Source organism: Alosa pseudoharengus, unplaced genomic scaffold (genome assembly GCF_046254945.1).
Source record: "Alosa pseudoharengus isolate Yale_2024_CS ecotype anadromous, Long Island Sound unplaced genomic scaffold, YU_APseudo_1.1 YU_APseudo_1.1_scf_1, whole genome shotgun sequence".
Lineage (NCBI taxonomy): Eukaryota > Metazoa > Chordata > Actinopteri > Clupeiformes > Clupeidae > Alosa > Alosa pseudoharengus.
In genome coordinates, this window is record NW_027468564.1 from 37680950 (window position 1) to 37702439 (window position 21490).

Here is a 21490-nt window from a genome sequence, read left to right on the forward strand (position 1 = left end):
TGATGACCACTTGGATATGAGTAAGTGCAGAGAATGTCCACAAATGATCCCTTTAAACCACAGATGCTGGTAGAGGAATACGTCACACCCCAGTCGCCCTGACCAAGGACACCTGGTCATATGATAGAAAGAGGTTACAGCTTCACTGCTACTGGACCTTTCACAACTGAAGATCTGCCTTAGAATCCAGAGTACACTGTGGGTAACTCTTACCACACATTACAGTAAAGTGTTTTGTTCACTTGTTTTGGAAATGGTGTATCCCCAAAGACCTTTCTTTACTCATAGCCTAACACTTCATTGTTGTGTAGTTTGGTAAAAAAAAAATGTGTTACTGATGTCCTCATGCTTTACATATCAGGGGCCGTATTCACAAAGCCTTTTATCTTACCACTAGGAGTACTCCTAAATCGCACTAAAAGATTTTAGCTAGGAGTTTTCTCTTAAAAGTTATTCACAAAGCCTTTCAGACCTACTCTTAGTAAGGAAAAATGACAACTCCTAAACTAAGAGTGAGTCTTCGTTGCTATGGATGACGTCATTACTCACGCACGAGCTTGACTGAAGTGACCACCTTGATTGGCTGATGATTGTATCTCCCTTCCGATGATGAGTGACAGATGACAGGTCGGAGAATGCGTGCGCTACACAAGTAGTGCGAAGGACGGAAGATGATTAATAACTGAATAAAAAGCCCTAGCCTAAATGAATAAAGAGCAAGGCAAAACAAATAGCCTGTAGCATAATGAAACATAGGCCTACGGATTGATGCAGTATCTTTGCAACATTATTAAATTAATCTGTCACTATATGCCTACGTTTGCAAAGAGGAGAACATTTTAATTTGATTCACAATGAAACGTTACATTTAATTTACATGTTGACAATGAGTAGTTTTGGTTGTTGTTGGTGGCGTTATTGCATCCCTTTTATGCCTACAATGCAAAATTGTTCCCTCGTGATTAGAAGCTCCTGTTGCCGCATACGCATTTCAAAACATCGCGACGTGAAATGTCGCAAAAAGCTGTTTGTGAATAGGTCTTAGTGAGTTAGGAGTCCTCTTGACTTACTTTTAGTGAAAAAAAATAGGAGTCCTAAAGTTAGGAGTGGCACGCCCATTATTTTTAGGAGTTGTTCCTAAATTCGCCACTTAGGAGCTACTTTTAGCCTTAAAATTCTTTGTGAATACGGCCCCAGGTGCTTATTATGACCGCCGCGCAGCGAAGCGGCGGTCATATAGGTTTAGTCAGATTTTTATTTATTTATTTTTTTCTTCATGCCCAAATTTCCGTCAATGATTTCCGGGACACTGAAAGACCGGGGTACACGAAACTTGGTGGGCATGTAACCCCACATGGATAGCATGGAACCGTCATTTTTCATTTTTTGATCTGTAGCCCCCCCGCTGGACTGGACCCCCATTTCATGTACACACATGTGCACAAACAGATACACACACACACACATACATTCACAGTAATCATACGTATGACACATACTCACACAGTAGACATATGTACGCTTGCACAGGCACATACGCAGGCACACACACAAGCACGCACGCACACACACACACACACACACACACACACACACACACACATAACATAAACATGTACATGCACACATGCACACAATTCAAGAATTTGAATTATGAACAGGCAAGATGGAGGTGGGGTTGTATAAAATGAATTTTACATGTGAAATCTATGAACTAATCATGTTTTGGTACTTGTTGTCTAGCAGATATCAGTGAGAATTGAGTGTGGATAATGCAATTTAGTGAGACAGAATCATATAGGCCTTTCAGCGTGATTTATTTTTGTGGAAAAAATGTGCTGGACTGGGCGGCGGTCATATTTTGTACCGCTCTGCGGTACATCTAGTTTCTAGATACATTTTCTGTATTAATTTAGTGATGCGGTACTTTCCCCACTGAATTTCACTGTAGTATTTTAAGAACAGTATAGTTACACACATTTAATTATAAAACTTAGTACATTTGTTGTGTTATGTATTACACTCTGTAGCCCTTACTGGTCACAAGTTAGAAAGAGCATCACAGCAAATGGACCTTTCACAACTGAAGATCTGCCTTAGAATTCAGATTTGGCAGCAACTACTAGTGCATTGTGGGAAATGTTTACTACACATTACAGCTGTTCATAACTATTACCATAATTATTAGAGATTTGAGATTAGACACAGAACCCCCCCCCCCCCCTAAAAAAAACAGTTATAGTGCTACACTCTGGGGGCTGGGGGCATGCCTCCAAGATTGTACTCGGTGACCTAGAGAAACAGAGATCTATGTGAAAAATTGGAACTATTTAAATTCAGTGCTGAATTACCTGATAGAATGCACAGGACTGCAGTGAGAATTGCAGGGCTTCTTGCGAATGACATGGCTGTGTCAGCCTGCCTGTGAAGAAACAGGTTAATTATATTACCGTGGAAATAGTCATAAACATGATGCCGTGTTAGCTGAGAGAGGACATGAAATGGGAAGCCTACCTGATCCTGTGTACAACAGAGACTTCGGGCCCTAATTTTGTGACGCAAAACCTGGCAGAAAGCGGATTAATATCCTAGCACAAAGTTTATTCTTATCTTGCACGTCTCTTTTATTGAGCCACGCGCCAAGGGGTGTTAACCTAAGGAGGGGTCTGCCGCATGGTCTAAAAATCGTTGTACACTACCTAAAACACATTATGCCATTGACCTAGGTAGGCTATCTTGATCAGTCATGGGTGTGTTTTGGGTGTAACATCATTTAAACTTTAAACTTTAAATGATGTTACACCCAAAACACACCCATGACTGATCAAGATACCTAGAAACGCCTAATTGCGCCATCCGCCCAACGTTTGATAATAAAAACACTCCCAATATGGACTGGACATTATACTAAATTTAAATAAGCTTTGACTAGTGACCATGCATTTTAGACCGCAATAATAAAGGTTGTATCAGCGATAGCGGGGATACGTCATTTTTGTTGATGTTCAAACAAAACAGAGAGCTAACGCCCCTGATCCACTAGCATGCGATGCGAATTCCCCAAATCGCAACGCTACCCTCCATGAAGACGCTTTGATGGGCGTTCCCTTTGGTAGATGCCGGGCAAGCAGCAGGTAGCCTAGTAAACAACCAAACAAAATGTTTCCCTCCACTATTTTGAAATTACGGAGGGAAAGTCACATCTATAAATTAGTTTGCAAGTTGGGCGGTCATTTCAATCATGAAGTTGTCCCTGTAGGATTCTAGCCACACATCATACAAACACGGAAATGTAGACACTGCTATGATTATTTTTTCTCATCTGATATGTTTCTGTACGTTGGCGGTAACCACACTACCGGAAAATTAGGTTTTGTTTAGGCTACGTGATGATGGACCTCCCCTGCGTTTTGCTCTACTATTGGATACTCGCCTCGCGATGGACGGATTCATTTGCATAAAGTTGGGGATTGCTGAACTTTTTGACGCACCGCAGCCACAGCACTCGTCGCACCGCATACCCAGAATCCTATGCGGGTGCGGAATTCGCTTCTCATAGAAATGAATAGGGATACTGCGTCGCGGTGTTCGCATCGCATGCTAGTGGATCACAGGCGTGACGCCCCTGATCCACAAGCACGCCATGCGAACACCTCGACCCAGTATCCCTATTCATTTCAGGTCCATCATCACGTAACCTAAAAAATACCTAATTTTCCAGTAGTGTGGTTACCGCCAACGTACAGAAACATGTCAGATGAGAAAAAATAATCATAGCAGTGTCTACATTCCCATGTTTGTATGATGTGTGGCTAAAATCCTACAGGGACAACTTCATGATTGACCGCCCAACTTGCAAACTATTTTATAGATGTGACTTTCCCTCGGTAATTTCAAAATAGTGGAGGGAAACATTTTGTTTGGTTGTTTACTAGGCTACCGCTCTTGCCCTGCCATTTCCACACATCTACAAAAGGGAACGCCCATCAAAGCGTCTTCATGGAGGGTAGCGTCGCGATTTGGGGAATTCACATCGTTCACAGCATTCGCATTGCGTGCTAGTGGATGAGGGGCGTTTTGCCACCCCCTTCCCCCTCCCGTGCAATTAAAACTCTCCTAAACGCGCATCTCGTCGGTTATTGGTTGAAACATTTTATTTTGCTTTTGAGTGGGTTGCCAACCTTTGTTGATAGCAATTGTTGTTTTAGATCTCGGACCCTAGGCTGCCTAGTGCCTACAGAGACACGTTTTTTTGACAGACTGCTTATGGGGCAGAAAGCTACTGGAAATCTTTGTTAGGAAAAATAACACAGAGATTAATCGATTCCATATGACTTTTTACCCCAAGCCATAGTCAGTAATCATTAGACTGTAAAATGAAGGAGAGAGAAGAAAATGTGCTGCCTAGATCATTGATTAGAATATTTACTTTTAAAAAATGGCCTGATGGTGTTGATAAAAATAAAGTGTTGATTAAAATAAAGTCCTCTGCAATGTCTGCAGCAAGAAATTTGCATATCACTGGAGTTTGTCAACTCTAAAGTCACACATCAAAGTAAAGAAATAGTGTTCACATAGAGGGGAGTGTTAATTTATTTTCATTGTGTCCCCTACAGTAGGTCATATCTGTGGCCTGAAATGCCTTGTATGTGGAAAAAAAACTTACAAACACCACTAACCACTCGGTGAGTAAAAAACGTTAAGGGTTGTTTTAGGACATGTTTGAGTAGCCTACATTATGCCTGTTTGCAGCCACACTGAGAAGTCAAAGGCGATTCAAAACGAGTCAGAAAAGTCAAGACAGGACCAATCGTCAAAATTTCGGTGTCCACCACTCTAGTTCATCCAAAACAAACCAGAAAAGGGACTCAGTGCAAAATACCAGAATTTTCCTTTAATCACTTTAGATAGATATATGTTTATGTTTATAGTTCTCAGCAGACACTTTTGTCCAAACCTACTTACGAGGACATCAATAAACATTACATGGACATAAAATGAACAGAATAAAGTCATATGACCTACAGTAAGTAAGAATAAAATTAAACAGAATGATAAGAAAACTATAAACATACAATCCATGGCTCTGTAGTTAAAATGAATTAATTACTTAGAATCAAGTTAAACAACGAGAAACCAGAGAAGAGTCTTAACTGTGACCTCTTACTATTGATGGAGGGCCGACATTGCATATATATACAGTAGATATTATACTGATAGATGAGATCGACATAGAAAGAGAAGGAAAACACTATACTGTACTGCATGGGGCCCACAGGGCATAAGTACTCTCCTCTACTGTCTGTGGCAATACACGATGTGCTAATTTGACTGAATATTATTTGTCAAATGAAACCTGGGTGAGCAACAGGAATAACCAATTGAAAATGACGGTCCTTTAAATGAAGGTAAAGTTCAATTGAAGGAGAGTGTAATGAAACGGTCACCTTGGTTCAACTTCAATATATACAGTATATATATAATATTGTTCTTACCTGTGTTTCCTGAGTCCTGAGGAGAGAGGCTTGCTCTGGTTGTACAGGAAGTTTTCTGCATGTATTTCTGATGAAAAATGTAAATATATGTGTGTGTGTGTGGGTGTGTGTGTGTGTGTGTTAGCTGAAGTAGGAGGAGCTCACACTGACACTGTCCTCTTGTTGTTTATCTGTGGCCACATCAATAGAAGATGTTTACGAGGAAATAATTTGCATGAGCTGCTCTATTCCACCTCACTAGTTGTATCAGCCAGCTAGGTTATGTAACATCTTTCAATAATAAATACAGTACTTTGTGCCTGTACAACCTGAAGCCACTTCCAGCCACAATCTAAAAATAATTAAAGGGGCTTAAAAAATGTTGACTATATGGTTCCATAAATAACCATGGCTTCGTGCTGCTGAATGTTTACATCAAGTGAAAGGCTCTTCAAATTAGACATTTTCATAGCAGTTTGCTTTTATTTAAATGGTTCTACAAAGACCTATCACCTTGAGGGTTCTTTGAAGCAAAAGGTTTTTCTATGGCATGATTGCTCTGAAGAACTAATTTTGGAACAATACTTTTTTTTAAAGTGCACTTCATTTGCTACTTCCTTTCTATTTGTTCTTTTGGCATGGCGGTCACCTATGTTATCTAGCAGTAAACAATAGTTTAAATCATGACTAACAGATCACATTTACCGTGCTGTTGCCTTAAATCAACATCATCCAAATACTTTGAAGATTAACAGAAAACAACCGATCATGTGGATATGAAGTGAAAGTTAACGGGGTCTGTGTCTATAGTGTATTGAGGAGATCATGTGGATATGAAGTGAAAGTTAACGGGGTCTGTGTCTATAGTGTATTGAGGAGGTGGGATTGGTCTTCTGCCAAATCTTAACTCGCACCCTCCTTTCTAATTTATTTATTTATTTATTCCTAAACAAGCAATAACCCAGAGAGAATACAACAGCACAGTGTAAAAGCTTTATGTACTGGTAAAAAAGCTAAACAAAATAGAAAAACCCACGGATACACACGGATGTCTAAACTGTAACATTTCCAATGTACAAAACATTTGGCAAAATTGCCATTGAAAGTGAAACTCTGAAACACACTCACACAATATGTCAAAGTCTGACAGCACAAACAGGTTCACAACTAGTACACTCAGCCTGTTTCATGAAAGCTTTATGTATTGATAAAAAAGCTAAACATAATAGAAAACCTTTATACACACAGATGTCTAAACTGTAACATTTCCAATATACAAAATATTTGGCAATATTGCCATTGAAAGTGAAACTCACTCAAAAAATCTGTCAAAGTCTGACAGCACAAACAGGTTCACAACTAGTACACACAGCCTGTTTCATGAGGATAAGATATGAAAACAATCAGAACATTTTTATACAAACAAAATAACTTTCATTTACAAAAACAAGCTCATCTAATCATTAGAAATAATAATAAAACTAAAGCTATTTTTACAGCATGTCTCTGATGTGTCCTGATCATTCACTCTGTTCCCCTGAGGTTCTATGCTCCCCTGAGGTTCTATGCTCCCCTGAGGTTCTATGTGCACTTTGGAGAGACCTAGAACAGGTTCAGCACCATTTGCAGTGAAGAACATGCCCAATTATTGTGAGACAGTTTATTTGGTTCACTGTTACAGCAGGGGCCCAAAAGCACCAGTCTCAGCTGACAGAGCACAACCATACAAACGTGATGGTCCAGACTCTCTCTCTCTTTCTCTCTCTCTCTCTCACACACACACACACACACACACAAACACACACACACACACACACACACACACACACACACACACACACACTGGTCAGCCTGACTGCATATACATATACTACATTCAAATCATGTCAAGTCACTTGTATTGAACATAACAGAAGAACAAACATACGCAAAAAATTGGTCATCCTAGGTCCTACGGTTCTCAAGATATTCACAGAAAACTGTGTCTGCCCTACCCTCCTTTCGGTGGGGTCAAGTCCAGCGGGGGGGCTACAGATCAAAACGAAAAACGATGGTTCCATACTATCCATGTGGGGTTACATGCCCACCAAGTTTCGTGTACCCCGGTCTTTCAGTGTCCCGGGAATCCTTGTTGGTGTACGGTCACTAAATGTACACATAAATTATTTTATTGTAAGGCCCCCCATGAACGAAAGTTCACGAAACTTGGCATGCATTTGGAGGGTGTCATAATGATCCTACACTTTCAATTTCGTGCAGTTTTGACCATGTCAGCCAGAGATATTGTGATGAAAACACCTAATTTTTTGCTTTTTAATTTTTAACTAGGTGGCGCTATACATGAAATAAGTGGTAATGAGATGGGTTGACATGCCCCCTTAAGACCAACATACAAAAAAAAGATGGACTTCCTAGGCCCTACGGTTCTCGAGATATTCACAGAAAACTGTCTCCGGCCACCTACAGGCCAGTTGGTGTATAGTAACATAAATTAATTTATTGTGTGGCCCCCCATGAGCGGAATTCCACGAAACTTGGCGTGCATTCAGAGGGTGTCATAATGATCCTACACTTCCAATTTCGTGCAGTTTTGACTATGTTAGGTCACAGATACCTGCGATTACAACACCTCATTTTTACTTTTTTGTGTTTAACTAGGTGGCACTATACATGAAATGAGTGGTTATGGAATGGGTTGACATGGCCCCTTGAGATCAACATACAAAAAAAAAAAGGTCCTCCTAAACCCTACGGTTCTCGAGATATTCACAGAAAACTGTGTCTGCCCTACCCTCCTTTCGGGGGGTCCAGTCCAGCGGTGGGGCTACAAATCAAAACGAAAAACGATGGTTCCATGCTATCCATGTGGGGTTACATGCCCACCAAGTTTCGTGTACCCCGGTCTTACAGTGTCCCGGGAATCCTTGACGGAAATTTGGACATGCGGAAAAAAAAAAAATCTGACTAAACCTATATGACCGCCGCTTCGCTCATAATAAATACTATTCAGGGGCGGGGGGAGGGAGAGGGGTAACAATCCTGCTGGCGGTACGCTTGCAAACTACTTTTAGCTTATCAATTAAAATGATAAACATCGCTGCAAATCTCACTACTCATCAGTCGGTGTTTCGGTCAGGCCATCGGTCTCTCATGGTTTGGACTTCTTGTTGACGGTGCTGTAGATTGCAGACTCATCCCCGGTTCTGTGGACAGTGAGCAGCTCAGTCAACTTTAACTCTTCACTCAAACATGCATCATTCTGTTTAATATAAGAGAGAATCTCACAGTACAACTGTAAAAATACAACTCTAGTTGACTGGCATGGGTCAGTGTTTGTCTTTTAAGAGTGAGGAGGTGACCATGAGTCTTGCTGAACCAAGAAGCAGATTGATGAGTCTCCTTTTGGAGAGTTTACTTTTTTGAAGATTGGAAAAGGTCAAGATTTGTATTAAAAGACAGAGAAGTTGCTGATAACTAAATCAATTTGACTGCACTTTCAGCTATATTCGTTCTTATATTTATATTCTTTCATATCTCCTGCCAAGATTTGTGCAGACATAGTATCCACTTGTAGATCGCAATATCCAGTGAAACCTGCACATGACACACAATAACACAGTAATTTGCACAGTATTTCACTGCTCACTAATGTTCAGTTGTCTGTAATGAGAGTAAATACTCACTGGGTGGCAGCACTGAGTCCCTGCAGATTCCCTGAGTCGTACTGGGTGTCCTCCTGTGATGTGCCAGACAGAGGCGGCTCAGGGACGTTGGGCTCTGGTTTGGACTTCCTGAACTGGACGCTGGCGTACTGGACGTCCTCGTCCTGGCTGGGCACTTCCTGCTGTTTGTTGGACTTAAACTGCACGCTGGTGTACTGGATGTCCTCTTCCTGGCTGGGCACCTCCCGCTGTTTGTTGGGCTTAAACTGGACACTGGTGTATTGGACATCATCTTTGTCATCTCTGTGATCTGCAGGAACTCTCTGTTTACAGCCAGAGACCATGGGGATTGTGGAGACGTTGTCGTAGACAGGATCGGAGTCTCCCTGTGAAAGACCAGACAATAACTAACAATACAGGGGTACCCAGACTTTTCTTTTGGCCCGTAAACAAACCGGACCAAAGATTTAGTTGGGACGCATTTGAATAATCAGTGTTTACCTGTGTGCTGCTGTGTGTGCTCCTTGAGGTTGTTGTTGATTGAGTCTTCTGTCTCCTACATTCCAAACACATGAACAAAGTTTAAACTTGTATTGTGTGCAGACACAGAGTAGCTAGACATATGAATATATATTCAATATATTTTATTTAGGGCTGTCAATCGATTAAAAAAATTAATCAAATTAATTACATACTCTGTGATTAATTAATCTAAATTAATCGCATATATAATTTTTGCTGTGAAAGTATTTTAAATATTTAAATTCAAATGAATCATTGAATAATCAGCATTAGTGACATTAAAGTTCAAAAACTCTTTTATTATTATTTTCACTGTTCAAATAATTGCCATAATAATCTATGATATGACCAAATATGCTGAGGAAATAAATTCAAATATGCTTCGGGAAGACGTTTTTTTTCACATACAAGGCATTTCATGCCACAGATATAACCTAGGGGACACAATGAAATTTAATCAACACTCCCCTCAATGTCAACACTTATTTATTTGCATTGATGTGTGACTATAGAGTTGATGAACTCCGGTGATATGCAAATTCCTTGCTGCAGACATTGCAGAGGACTTTATTTTCAACACTTTATTTTTTATCAACACCATCCGGCCGTTTTTTAAAAGTAAATGTTCCAATCAATGATCCAGGCCGCACGTTTTCTTCTCTCTCCTTCATTTTACAGTCTAATTTTTACTGACTAGAATGGCTCAGGGTCAAAGGTCATGCGGAATCGATTTATCTGCACTAATTTTTTTAATCAGTTATTTTTTCTCAAATGAATTAATCGAAATTAATCAGTTATTTTGACAGCCCTAGTTTTATTCTGTAAAAGAAGTCTGTGATGATTCATAATAAACTGGTACAAAAGTATTTCTCTATGACTTGCCTCCAGCACACAATGACCACCAGCAGGAGAGCTACCGCTGAGATGACCCCCAAAGCACTAAACAGGACTCCTCTGGGCAAACCAGGATCTAGAGAGAAACATTTAGAAAATCATTGTTTTGCTGACAACTTTTGTATCTCAAAAGCCCACCTCTTTAAAATATATGACTACAGACATTCAGGGTTTCACAATGCTGCCAAAAATCGCCAACACTCTCAGAGACCAATTTAGAAGGGAAAATAAGAAAGTGCTCTGGACCTGGCAAGGAGACTCTGACTCCGGTTGAGTTCTTCAAGCCGACCTTATTTCGTGCCTCACAGTGATAAAGTCCATCCACACCAGGGACAAGGTTAAATGTGAGGTTGGGCATCCTCCCTGTGCCCTGAAGAACTGTTTCATTTCCAGTCTTCCTGTACCAGGTGTAGTTGTGCACTGGTGGGTTGGCATCACTGCTGCAGTTCAGAGTCACTGAGTCACCTTCATGAAGGTCACCAGAGGGGATGAGGGATGCTGAGGTATTCCTGGGGGAGTCTAGAGGGGAACATGATAATTGTACAGTACATAGCACTCTGATCTGCAATCCCTTCAGCTCTCTTTTACCTTACTCTAAATTACTAGCCCGTCTGGGTTTTTCCCAGGCTACTCAATTACCGCTTGATTTCACAAATGACTTGGATGATGTTTTCAGATAGAAAAGAATGTTAAAATTCACAGGAGTTGAAGTCTTGAATGTTGATCCCCATACCACTTTATCAGCTGCATTATGAAGTCAGATATCATTTGACTCTTTACTCTCTGAAAACAAGTTTGATTCCCTGACTTGATAATCATATCTAATAGTACTCACAGTGCACATCCAAACATGTGGCATTGGAAGTGTTGGCTCCATGTTTGTTCTCTGCCCTACAGTAGTAAAGTCCACTGTGTTCAGCACTGATGTTAGTGATGCTGTACGTTTGTCCTTGTCCGATCCATGCAGATTCAGATCCATGCTTCCTTCTGTACCAGGTGTAGTTGTGCACTGGTGGGTTGGCATCGCTGCTGCAGGTCAGAGTCACTGAGTCGCCCTCCTGAATGTCACCAGAGAGGTTGAGTGATGCTGAGGTCATCCTGGGGGAGTCTAGTGGATGGGGGACATGATAAAATAGCAATCTGATCAGCAACCTCCTCAACTCTGTTCACATGTGCTGTAGTCTAAATTATCAAATGTTTAAATGAGGGTTAAATTAAGGAGAAATAAGGGTCCCCAATGTTTTCTCAGAATCCATGTATGAAATGTACAATAAAGAAAGCATGGATCTCATTAAGGTCACCAGAGAGGGTGAGTGATGCCGAGGTGCTTCTTGGAGCATCTATATATTTGAAAGTTAAAATACAAAATGAAAGAGAGAGAGAGAGAAAGAAAGAAAGAAAGAAAGAAAGAGAGAGAAATTAGCATAAATTACAGCAGATAAAACGCATGTGGTTAATGCATTGGTTGGAAATGATCACAGATTTACATGATCTCAATGATCTCATTTCATGGTATGAAACACTGAGGATATTTTTTGTGTGGAAAAGGTGAAAAAATGCATTGACTGCATTCCACAAAACGAATAAGAAAAAAAACATATTTACTTGTCCAACTCATCATACCCAAAGCATCATGGGTGTAATTATCATTACTTTAGAACTGAAATAATGACACATATGGACAGTGTACGTTCAGCAATTTAATTTCTAATTTTCTGAATATTTCAACTTCCACACTTACATGTTACATTTATCTGCACTGCTGAAGAATTGCGTTTCCCAATCACATTCACAGCCACACAGTAGTAGAGTCCACTCTGCTCAGAGCTGATGTTGACAAAGCTGTGATTCTGACTCGATCCAACTTGTGAAGAGCGATCTTCGAGCATCTTGTACCAGGTGTAGGCATGTGCTGGTGGGTTGGCATCACTGCTGCAGGTCAGAGTCTGAGAACTGCCCTCTTCTATGTCACCAGAGGGGAGGACTGATGCGGAGGTGTGCTTTGGAGCATCTATGTATCGACAACAGAAGTGCACACACAGAGCAATAAGCAATGATCACATTTTCATACAACAATGCAATAGGCACATATCAAAATATTATTTGGATTACAAGGCAAAAATATATGATTTTACTTGCCAAAACATTAAAGCCTCTAGCTACAGTTACATGATGTTTTAACTAAAATCATAACACATGGGTAACACATGTACAGTATGGGCCGATGAGGTTTAAATGTTTAGATTTTATCTCTAAAAGAGTCAATTTAAAGTTCAGCACTTACAGGTTACATTTATCTGTACCAGTGAAGATCTGCCCTGTCCAATCTCATTCTCAGCCACACAGTAGTAGAGTCCACTCTGGTTAGAGCTGACCGTTGCAATGCTATAGTTCCGACTTGATTTGACCCATGACGATTGTTTTCCAGTCTTCTTATACCAGGTGTATCTGTGTGCTATTGGGTTGGCATCACTGCTGCAGGTCAGAGTCACTGAACTGCCCTCCACTGGTTCACCAGAAGGATGGACTGATGCCAATGTGTTTCTTGGAGTATCTGTCAGAAACATTTCTGTCATTTATGTTTATCACATTCTGTGGATCTGTTTCCAGTGTCTTCTCAGATATATAAAATATAATCATAAAGGATGGTATGAATCTCACATACTTACATCTGACATTGAGAATCAACTCTGATGAACTGTGCATCTCATGTCCCTGAACAGCACAGGAGTATTTGCTTGCAACAGGGCTGACTGAGTCTATAACCAGTCTGTTGTTAGTTGTGTGTGAGTTGCTCAGAGGCTGTGAGTTCCTGTACCAGATGTAGGTGGGGTTGTTACTCAGACTGCAGGTGGTGCTGCAGCTCAGTGTCACTCTGTCTCCCTCCTTAACTGTTGCTGGATAAACCAGCACTTGCAGGTCTGAAAGAAATTGAATTGTATTAATATAATAAATAGCATATTTTGTTCATGTGTCCACTGACATTTCAAACATTTTTGAGGACACTGCTATTATGAAATATGTATAATCATACAAATACCTGTAACTGTGAGTCCAACAGTTAGACCAGAATATTTTCCTTTTTTTTTATTAGTTATAAACCTGAAGTGATAACTGTTTGAGTCTCTGGTGGTCAGATTTCTTATGCTCAGAGTGTGGCTATTTTTATTATTTTCAGTGTAAATCACTCGGCCTTGATAATGTTCCTCCAGTTTCAAGTCCGGTGGGTTCTCTTTAGCTTCCCTCCACATGGTAAACCAGAATGCCTTTATGACTGCATGATCACAAGGGTATGTGTAATAGCTGTGGAGCTCCACTGAGGAGCCCTTCAAGGCACAGATGCTCTGTGGAGTGGAGGTCACACTCCAACCACTCAAAATACCTGAAACATGGACACACACACACACACACACACACACACACACACACACACACACATACACGTACATAATGAATCATACAGTGGTATTAATTGCCTAAAACAGTTTGTGTTCATCTTTATCAGCATGACTGCAGACATGTGTATAGAGTGGGAACAAAACCAAACCAAACCAAACAAATCTGTACTTACACACAGATGGTGATGGGTGACCCTCATGTCCTCTTACAGCACAGGAGTAATAACCACCATCTTCTGTTCTAACTGAGGCTATGGACAGGGTGTTGCCGCCGGTTGTGTGTGAGTTACTCAGAGGCTGTGTGTTCCTGTACCAGATGTAGGTGGGGTTGTTACTCAGACTCCAGGTGGTGCTGCAGGTCAGTGTAACTCTGTTTCCCTCTTTTACTGATTTTGGACTCACTTTCACATGAAGATCTGTGTGCAAAAAGACTTAAGTGATTATTGTCATATAGCAAAATCCTTTCAGTTTTAAATGTAAAATCCATTTTTGATCATATTAACCTGTAAGTGTCAGAGAGACATCAACCCCACTCCATCTCCCATTTGGGTCATCAGTTATGAACCTGAATCTGTATTTTTCCACAGCGTCACTGTCTCTCAGATGCTTGATTCGTAGGGTGCAGTTGTTCACTTTATCACCAAGATATTCCACACGCCCCTGATATCTGGTGTCCAGACTCAAGTCACCCATGTCTTTTGTCCCAGTCGTCACTTTGATGTGCCAGAATGCCTCTGTGATTTTTAGATTACTTGGATATGAGTAAGTGCAGGGAATGTCCACAAATGACCCATTTAATCCACAGATGCTGGTAGATGGATACGTCACACTGTAGCTGCCCTGACCAAAGACACCTGGTCACATGATAGAAAGAGGTTAAAGCATCACTGCTACTGGACCTTCCACAGGTGAAGATCTGCCTTAGAATTCAGATTTGACAGCAGTTACTAGCTTTGTTACAAGCATTGTGGGAACATTGAAGCTGCTCATAACCTCGTAGACAGTAACACTGAGGATATATTACCTTATATATGAATATATGACTTCACATTAGACACACAGGGCTAGATGCAGCTTCAACATTTAATGAGGAGATATACAGTATAGAGCAGGATTACCTGATAAAAGGCAAAAGACTGCAGTGAGAATCACGAGGCCTTTTGTAAATGGCATGGCTGCATCAACCTTTAAAAAAGACAAGCCTTATCACTTTGGAGACAGTAATGAAAAATCTAGTACTTGTGTATTCAATATCTGTTTGCACATGTTCACCATTAACAAGTTAGTGTTACCACACAGTAGGCTATTTATATCAATCAGCACAAAAATTAGGCAGCGAACAAAGAGGTAAGTAAAGAACATGACAATATCCCTTACTACTGCTTGTAAGATAACAACATATCAAATCATGATGTTCAAAACAAGCTCAAGCAAATGTCCCATTTGTAAAAGCACTCACCCAGCCGTTCTCACCAACACATCTCTAAGCTGCTTAACATGTGTTATGAATGTGGTGACTGAACCCAATATGTGCAGAAACAAACATGCTGATGCTGGGTGCATCCCATTTCCCCTTATGTAAAACAGAACGGGCTGAGGAGTGTATTAACACAAGGCTAACCAAGACCATGTCAAACGGGCTGAGGAGTGTATTAACACAAGGCTAACCAAGACCATGTCAAACGCATGTCTTCATATCTTACAGGTCTAATGCTATTTTTACCATTTGTTTGCATGTTAAACATACAAGTTTGCAGAAGCATAGGCTAAAGAGTAATACTTCATTTCAGCCAAATGCAAACGTGCAATAAATAAATAAATAAATAAATAAAATGTGTTACTTTGTTCTCCAAATCAAACATAGAAAATCCAGCTCTCTTGCATGATGCTACAGTATGTCTATATCACAAACACCAACATTTCTAAAGATTTACCGGCAGAACACCAGTCATGCATTTCCTAATGCAAATAACTATACTGAATGGGAGTGATATTTCAGCCTCATCAGCTCTAGCGGCAGCAGTGCAGTGAAGTGTAGCAATGTGGTCACATGTTCATGTAAGTTAAGCAGACAGGAAACTGCTTCTAGCTCATATAGTGTCTGAGTAGGGTGAGACTGTTACACTCTCACAATTACACAGTGTCACCTTCTTTTACACACACTCTCTCACATAGGCCTGCAGTGCTACAGAATACTGTGCAGCAGTTTCAGGCACGTTGGAAAGTACACTGTGCAGCAGTTTCAGGCACGTTGGAAAGTACACTGTGGACGCTTGCAAAATGATATGAAGAGGTTTGTTTTTTTTGTTTTTGTTTTTTTTATCTTAAATCTTTTTGTTCTTTTTTTAAAAAAAAACTATTTTGAATAACTATCTGCTAAAGAAGTAACATATTGCACTTACTTGTGTTTACTGAGAGGGAGAGAGAGAAGGCTGTTCTGTCTTTACAGGAACTTATCATAAGATAAAATAGAATGTGCATAAATAAGTGTGTGTGTGTGTGTGAGAGAGAGAGAGAGAGAGAGAGAGAGAGAGAGAGAGAGAGAAGGGGGTAGCCAATGAAGGGCGAGCTGTTAGAACTGATGCGGAGACTGTGCTTCTCTTTTTGTCTTATCTGTGGTCATTGTGAACTGAGGCCCTTCTACAGAAGAGCAGCTGCTCCAGACTCCCCACTGTACTTACTGTACATCTTACATCGTACTAGTTGGACCATTCAACCAGATTCAAGTGTATTTTATTTTAAATTACTAATGACTACATTTGCACTTCTTATGTCAGCTGAAGGGGAGCATCATCGTGCCAGGCTACTCTGCTGATGCTGATCTGACATCATCTCCTGAGTGTGACACTGTGGTTGTGTCAGTTTGCTGGTTGTTATGGTGATGGGCTAAAGTGCTTACTTCTTGTTATCTGCCTGGAAACTGTTAGAATGTGTGATGGCAGTTGGTGAACTTTTCTCCATCTTTCTGCAGCTTCTGCCCCACCCCAGTACTGAGTCTCTCTCCAAACACAAATATTACTTCTCATAGAAAATAAAGTAAATAACACTCCTAATAATCTGCCCAAATCTATTTGCTATGTGTGTGTACGTTTTGTGTTGGTCACTGCTCCTTGCCAGGTATTTGTAGCCTCGTGAGACCATCCTGATCTCGCGAGCTTCAGGGTTTCACTCGCAGATCAGTCTGGATACTTTCCGTTAAAGAGAATTTGGAGCAGTTCACCAAACGAACGTCCAATCAGCGTTGGCTTTGAGGCGGGTTGAGGTGTGACGCAACGAACAACATGACGGCATCCACAGAGATGAGCATAGCTATCGCGCAAGTTTTATTCAAATTAGAAAGTATTCCTGGGTAAGCTGTGAAGCTATGAGTCTCAGCCATGCAGCTGGGAGGAATGAAAGACATCCTCCACGGCTGATTCCAGTCCACAATGGCGGAATATACTTTCTTCAGAAGTGTAGGGCCTACCGTGAAAACTTGATGGGAATTGTCGTTGATTAGGTTCATGTCACATACAAATGGTAAGTTAAAACATCTTAACGTTAGTCACGTTACCTAACTTAATTGTATGTTAAACGAAGGCATTAGAAGAACACTTTGTTCATCTAATTGGTTGATTTGGCCCGTCGATAACCAACAAAGGTAGTGATAGACAGATGGTTTATCCAATCAGCTAACCAGTATTTCCGCCCCTTCCCAAAAGTTCTTCAATGAAAAGTTCCCAGATGGATATGCGGAGCAAATCCATCTGGCGGAGTCAGGTTAAGGTATTTGTGCTTTTCTACTGGATTGTTTCTGCATCAGATGTCTGCTCTGTTTCCCCTTTCAGTGTTGTTTATGGGTTGGTGTTGATTGTATATGGGTTGGTGTTGATTGGCTGGTATTGTTTATGGGTTGGTGTTGAATTCCCATTTTCCAGGGCCAGGTGGGCTACTTTTGAACACCAAAGATTTTAAGGTTCAAAACCACAGAACTGCAGGCAGTAGGCCTTCCTTTAAATAACACTTCAATATGACGGATACTAGTTCGCAATAAGGGTCAAAATATTAATGCATTAAATACTAGTAAGAGTAATAGTATTTTGATGCATTTGCCATAGTTGTCTCTAAATATGTAATATATTGACATGACCCTGCATGTTTACTAGGCTGCTAGTGAGGGTGTGAAAGTGGCCATCAGTGTCACTGAAAAGAGGAACTGAAAACACTGATGCAGAGTTTATTTTATGCACATCCAACTTGGTGTGTGAGAAATGAATAAAGTTTCAGACTTAAGGTTCCATTGATTTATCATTAACATCATTCTAGCATGGGCATGCTTTCTATATTTGTCAACCAGCATGCAAAAGGAACAAAGGAAAGAAGACATCTCTCTCTCTAGCTCTATCTCTGTCTGTCTGTCTGTCTGTCTGTCTCTCTTTCTCTCTCTCTCTCTCTCTCTGCCCCCCACCAGACACTCTCCGTAGATACTTGGACTATTTCCATTTCACTTCAGACAAAGTACACAACATGTATGGCTCTATAAGCTGATTTGACAGTTTTAACACTTTTTCACTCTTTTGTGGGTGTGGTCCAATACGTCTGCTACTGTATTTGTAGATTTACAGGAACTTCGGCTGCGCTGCTCGAAAGCTGAAGACATTTGTACAGAGCTAAAGTTGCCTACATGAGGGCAGTGAGATTACGCTGTCTATAAAAAGTATAACTATAACTAAAGTATAACTATACACTTACTGTAAGTATGAATGGGGAGTATCTGTACTTTACTTCAGTTTTTATTTTTATTTTTACTTTTACTTCACTACATTTTTAAAATTAAATGTGTACTTTTACTCCACTACATTTCAATTAGCAGCATTAAGTAGAAAGTAGACTAAAATGAAAACAAAACAAACAGCTACATTCAGCTTGTTAGATATTTGCAACCCCAATATCTTTTGACCTGATGTCACCACGGGACATTAGATTTAGATTAGACTTTATTGTCATTGTGCAGAGTACAATTACAGAGACAACAAAATGCAGTTTGTATCTATGTCAGGATCCCCACCTGGACTGTTAGTTTTGTCTCATCATCATGTGTAAACTTGACAATGATGTTAGAGCCATGTACACAGGTGTGCAGTCGTAGGTGAAGAGGAAGTAAAGGAGAGGGCTCAGCACACAGCCTTGTGGTATGCTGATGTTTAGGGTAAGGGTTGAGGATGTGAGGTTATCTAACCTAACAGACTGTGGTCTGTTGGTTAGGATGTCCAGAATACAGTTACAGAGGGAGGTATTGATGCCCAGACAATCCTTTTCCAGTCCAGGCACTAATTGAGGTCTTAGGCACACAAGGACATTCACATTGCCGTCTTTAAACCATTTCTGTTTAGCTTTCAGGTCATTGTCTTGTTAGAACAGTGTTTTTCTACCACTGTGCCGTGAGAGATCATCAGGTGTGCCGCAGAAAATTACCCAGATGTCACTCACTGGTTACAACCACATGCTCTCATTGATTGTATGATTGCACTATTTGTGGTATGCAGGCATTGTCCAACGGGGGCCCCATATCCAGTATTCACAGAATCATCACATATCCAGTTCATAACAACAATTAAATTAGATATAGTCACCTACAAATGAAACAGAGGGCGCTTGTTTTATTGAGCAGGTCTTGCATAGAAGCCATAATAAGGCCATATCTGTGTATTATTTGAAGTTTTAGGCTATGGTATGTTTATTTTTTCTTCACACAGGATGTTGGTGTGCCGTGGGACATTTTAAGTCTCAAAAGTGTGCAGTGGCACAAAAAAGGTTGGAAAACACTGTGTTAGAAAGTAAGTCTTCTCCCAAGTCATAGTTCGGTAATACTTTACATGACAGTATCGATATAAGAGTGACATGACACTGTCATGAACATATGGCACTGTCATGCCACATGAACCCTAGCCCTAACCCTAATCCTAACCTCTAACTCTAATCATAACCCTAACTCTACCCTAACCCCAAACCTAACCCTAATCCTAATTTGTTATGACAAAAACCGAATGTCACTTAATAACAGAAGTGTTATGTCATAAACGTTTATGACTTGTTTATGACACATTCGTGTCACTCTTATGTCAATGCTGTCAAGTAAAGTGTAACCCGTTCTTTTACTAAATTCATCTGACCCTTTTCCTTCACAAGCCCTCCAGGCTTTCGAGAAACATCCCCAAGGGAAGGTGTGTGTATTGTGTGTATTGTGTGTCAATTGCGGGGAGGATCCCAAAGTGAGCAGGAACTGCAGTTTTAGATGAAAGCTTGCCAACTCCCATTAGGCCTACACCATTCTAACAGTTCTTAGGAAGAGAACATGACGTTGCTCTTTACACTATCATCACCCAATCAGTAACAGAGGCATGCCCAGTTTCACATCCTGGAAGAGAATGTGAGGTCATCTGCATAGAACTTCTAATTCAGTGTGTCCATCCATGCATAAGGGAACATTGTTTGGGATTAGAGGAAGCTACGCTAGTTAGCCTAGCGGGATGATGCTAGTAAGGTGGAAGTAGAAGGCAGTTTTGGTGAGTGGTGTCAATGTAAGAATGAATGATCCTCATCCTTCTGTTAAAAGTCTAGAGGCCACACACTGATCACAGATATAAAAAACAGAGAAGTGTAGTGTTTGCATCAGAATTAACAGCTCCTCCTCCTTTGATTAAAACACTAAGACACACACACATAACTATATATTTCAATTTGTACCAATAGCATAAGAGGAGTCCCTGTACACCCAGAGCAACTCTCTCTCCTTCTCAACAAACCCAAGTGAGTAAAATATTTTACTTTTCATTCATAAAAGCCCTTTAACGTTTCCCTGCTCATCATTTTAAAAGATTGGTGATCCATAGGTGTGATGGTTTCTACAGCCTCTCCTAACCTTCATCTTTACTACTTGAGCGTCACAATTGGTGATGTCTACAAACTGGTCTTCATGGCATGGTTCATATTGGAGATGAACTGGTCTTCATGGCATGGTTCATATTGGAGATGAACATGGGTTGCTAAATTGCCTTAATCTCTTGATTTTTATCTCATTAGATAATGTTATACAGTTTACTGTGGAAAAATACAGATTCAGGTTTATAACTAATGACCCACGTGGTAAATACACTGGGTCTGAGGTCTCTCTGACACTTACAGGTTAGTGGAGAATTGATTTAAAATGTAAAATGAATGATTTTGTGTGTGCGTTTGGTGTTGTTGTTGTATGTTGAGGACCCCCTTGAAAATGAGATGTTACATCTCAAGGGGTTATCCTCAAATAAATAAAATTTAAAATTTAAATTGAAATGGATGTCTCTCTGACAATTACTGGTTAGTAAAATTAAAAGGGTTTTGTTTGTTGCTGTAATAACCTCATTTTGCTGTATGGCAATGATTCATTCCTTTTGCACACAGACCTTCATGTAAAAGTCACAGTGAAGGGCAACCCAGTGACACTGACCTGCAGCACCACCTGCAGTCTGAGCAACAACACCACCTACATCTGGTACAGGAACTCACAGCCTCTGAGCAA

General features: G+C 40.4%; 1 protein-coding gene and 1 long non-coding RNA gene across 2 annotated transcripts; both read right to left on the reverse strand.

Moving 5' to 3' along the window:
* Position 1: 1 nt before the first annotated feature.
* LOC143136445 (uncharacterized) lies at positions 2–5540 on the reverse strand. Its single transcript, XR_012989323.1, has 3 exons — positions 5496–5540; positions 2352–2422; positions 2–112 (listed from the first exon to the last, which is right to left on the reverse strand). It is a non-coding gene; the product is annotated as an uncharacterized LOC143136445 (long non-coding RNA).
* A 2698-nt stretch (positions 5541–8238) lies between these two features.
* Positions 8239–13462, reverse strand: LOC143118639 (B-cell receptor CD22-like). Its single transcript, XM_076279673.1, has 9 exons — positions 13222–13462; positions 12837–13106; positions 12294–12563; positions 11388–11660; positions 10799–11071; positions 10541–10628; positions 9638–9692; positions 9158–9522; positions 8239–8677 (listed from the first exon to the last, which is right to left on the reverse strand). The coding sequence occupies exons 1-9, from the start codon at positions 13256–13258 to the stop codon at positions 8623–8625; spliced, it is 1686 nt and encodes a 561-aa protein (XP_076135788.1). The 5' UTR covers positions 13259–13462; the 3' UTR covers positions 8239–8622.
* Positions 13463–21490: the final 8028 nt, after the last annotated feature.

Bases quoted from the DNA above. Each gene is read 5' to 3' on its own strand.
- LOC143118639 (XM_076279673.1), bottom strand. From the start codon at position 13,258: ATGCACAGTTCATCAGAGTTGATTCTCAATGTCAGAT. The intron at 9,693-10,540 runs GCAAGTCATAGA...TTTGGAATGTAG, and splicing joins GTGGTCATTGTGTGCTGGAG to GAGACAGAAGACTCAATCAA. The intron at 8,678-9,157 runs GTGAGTATTTAC...CACTGTCCACAG, and splicing joins GGACTCAGTGCTGCCACCCA to AACCGGGGATGAGTCTGCAA.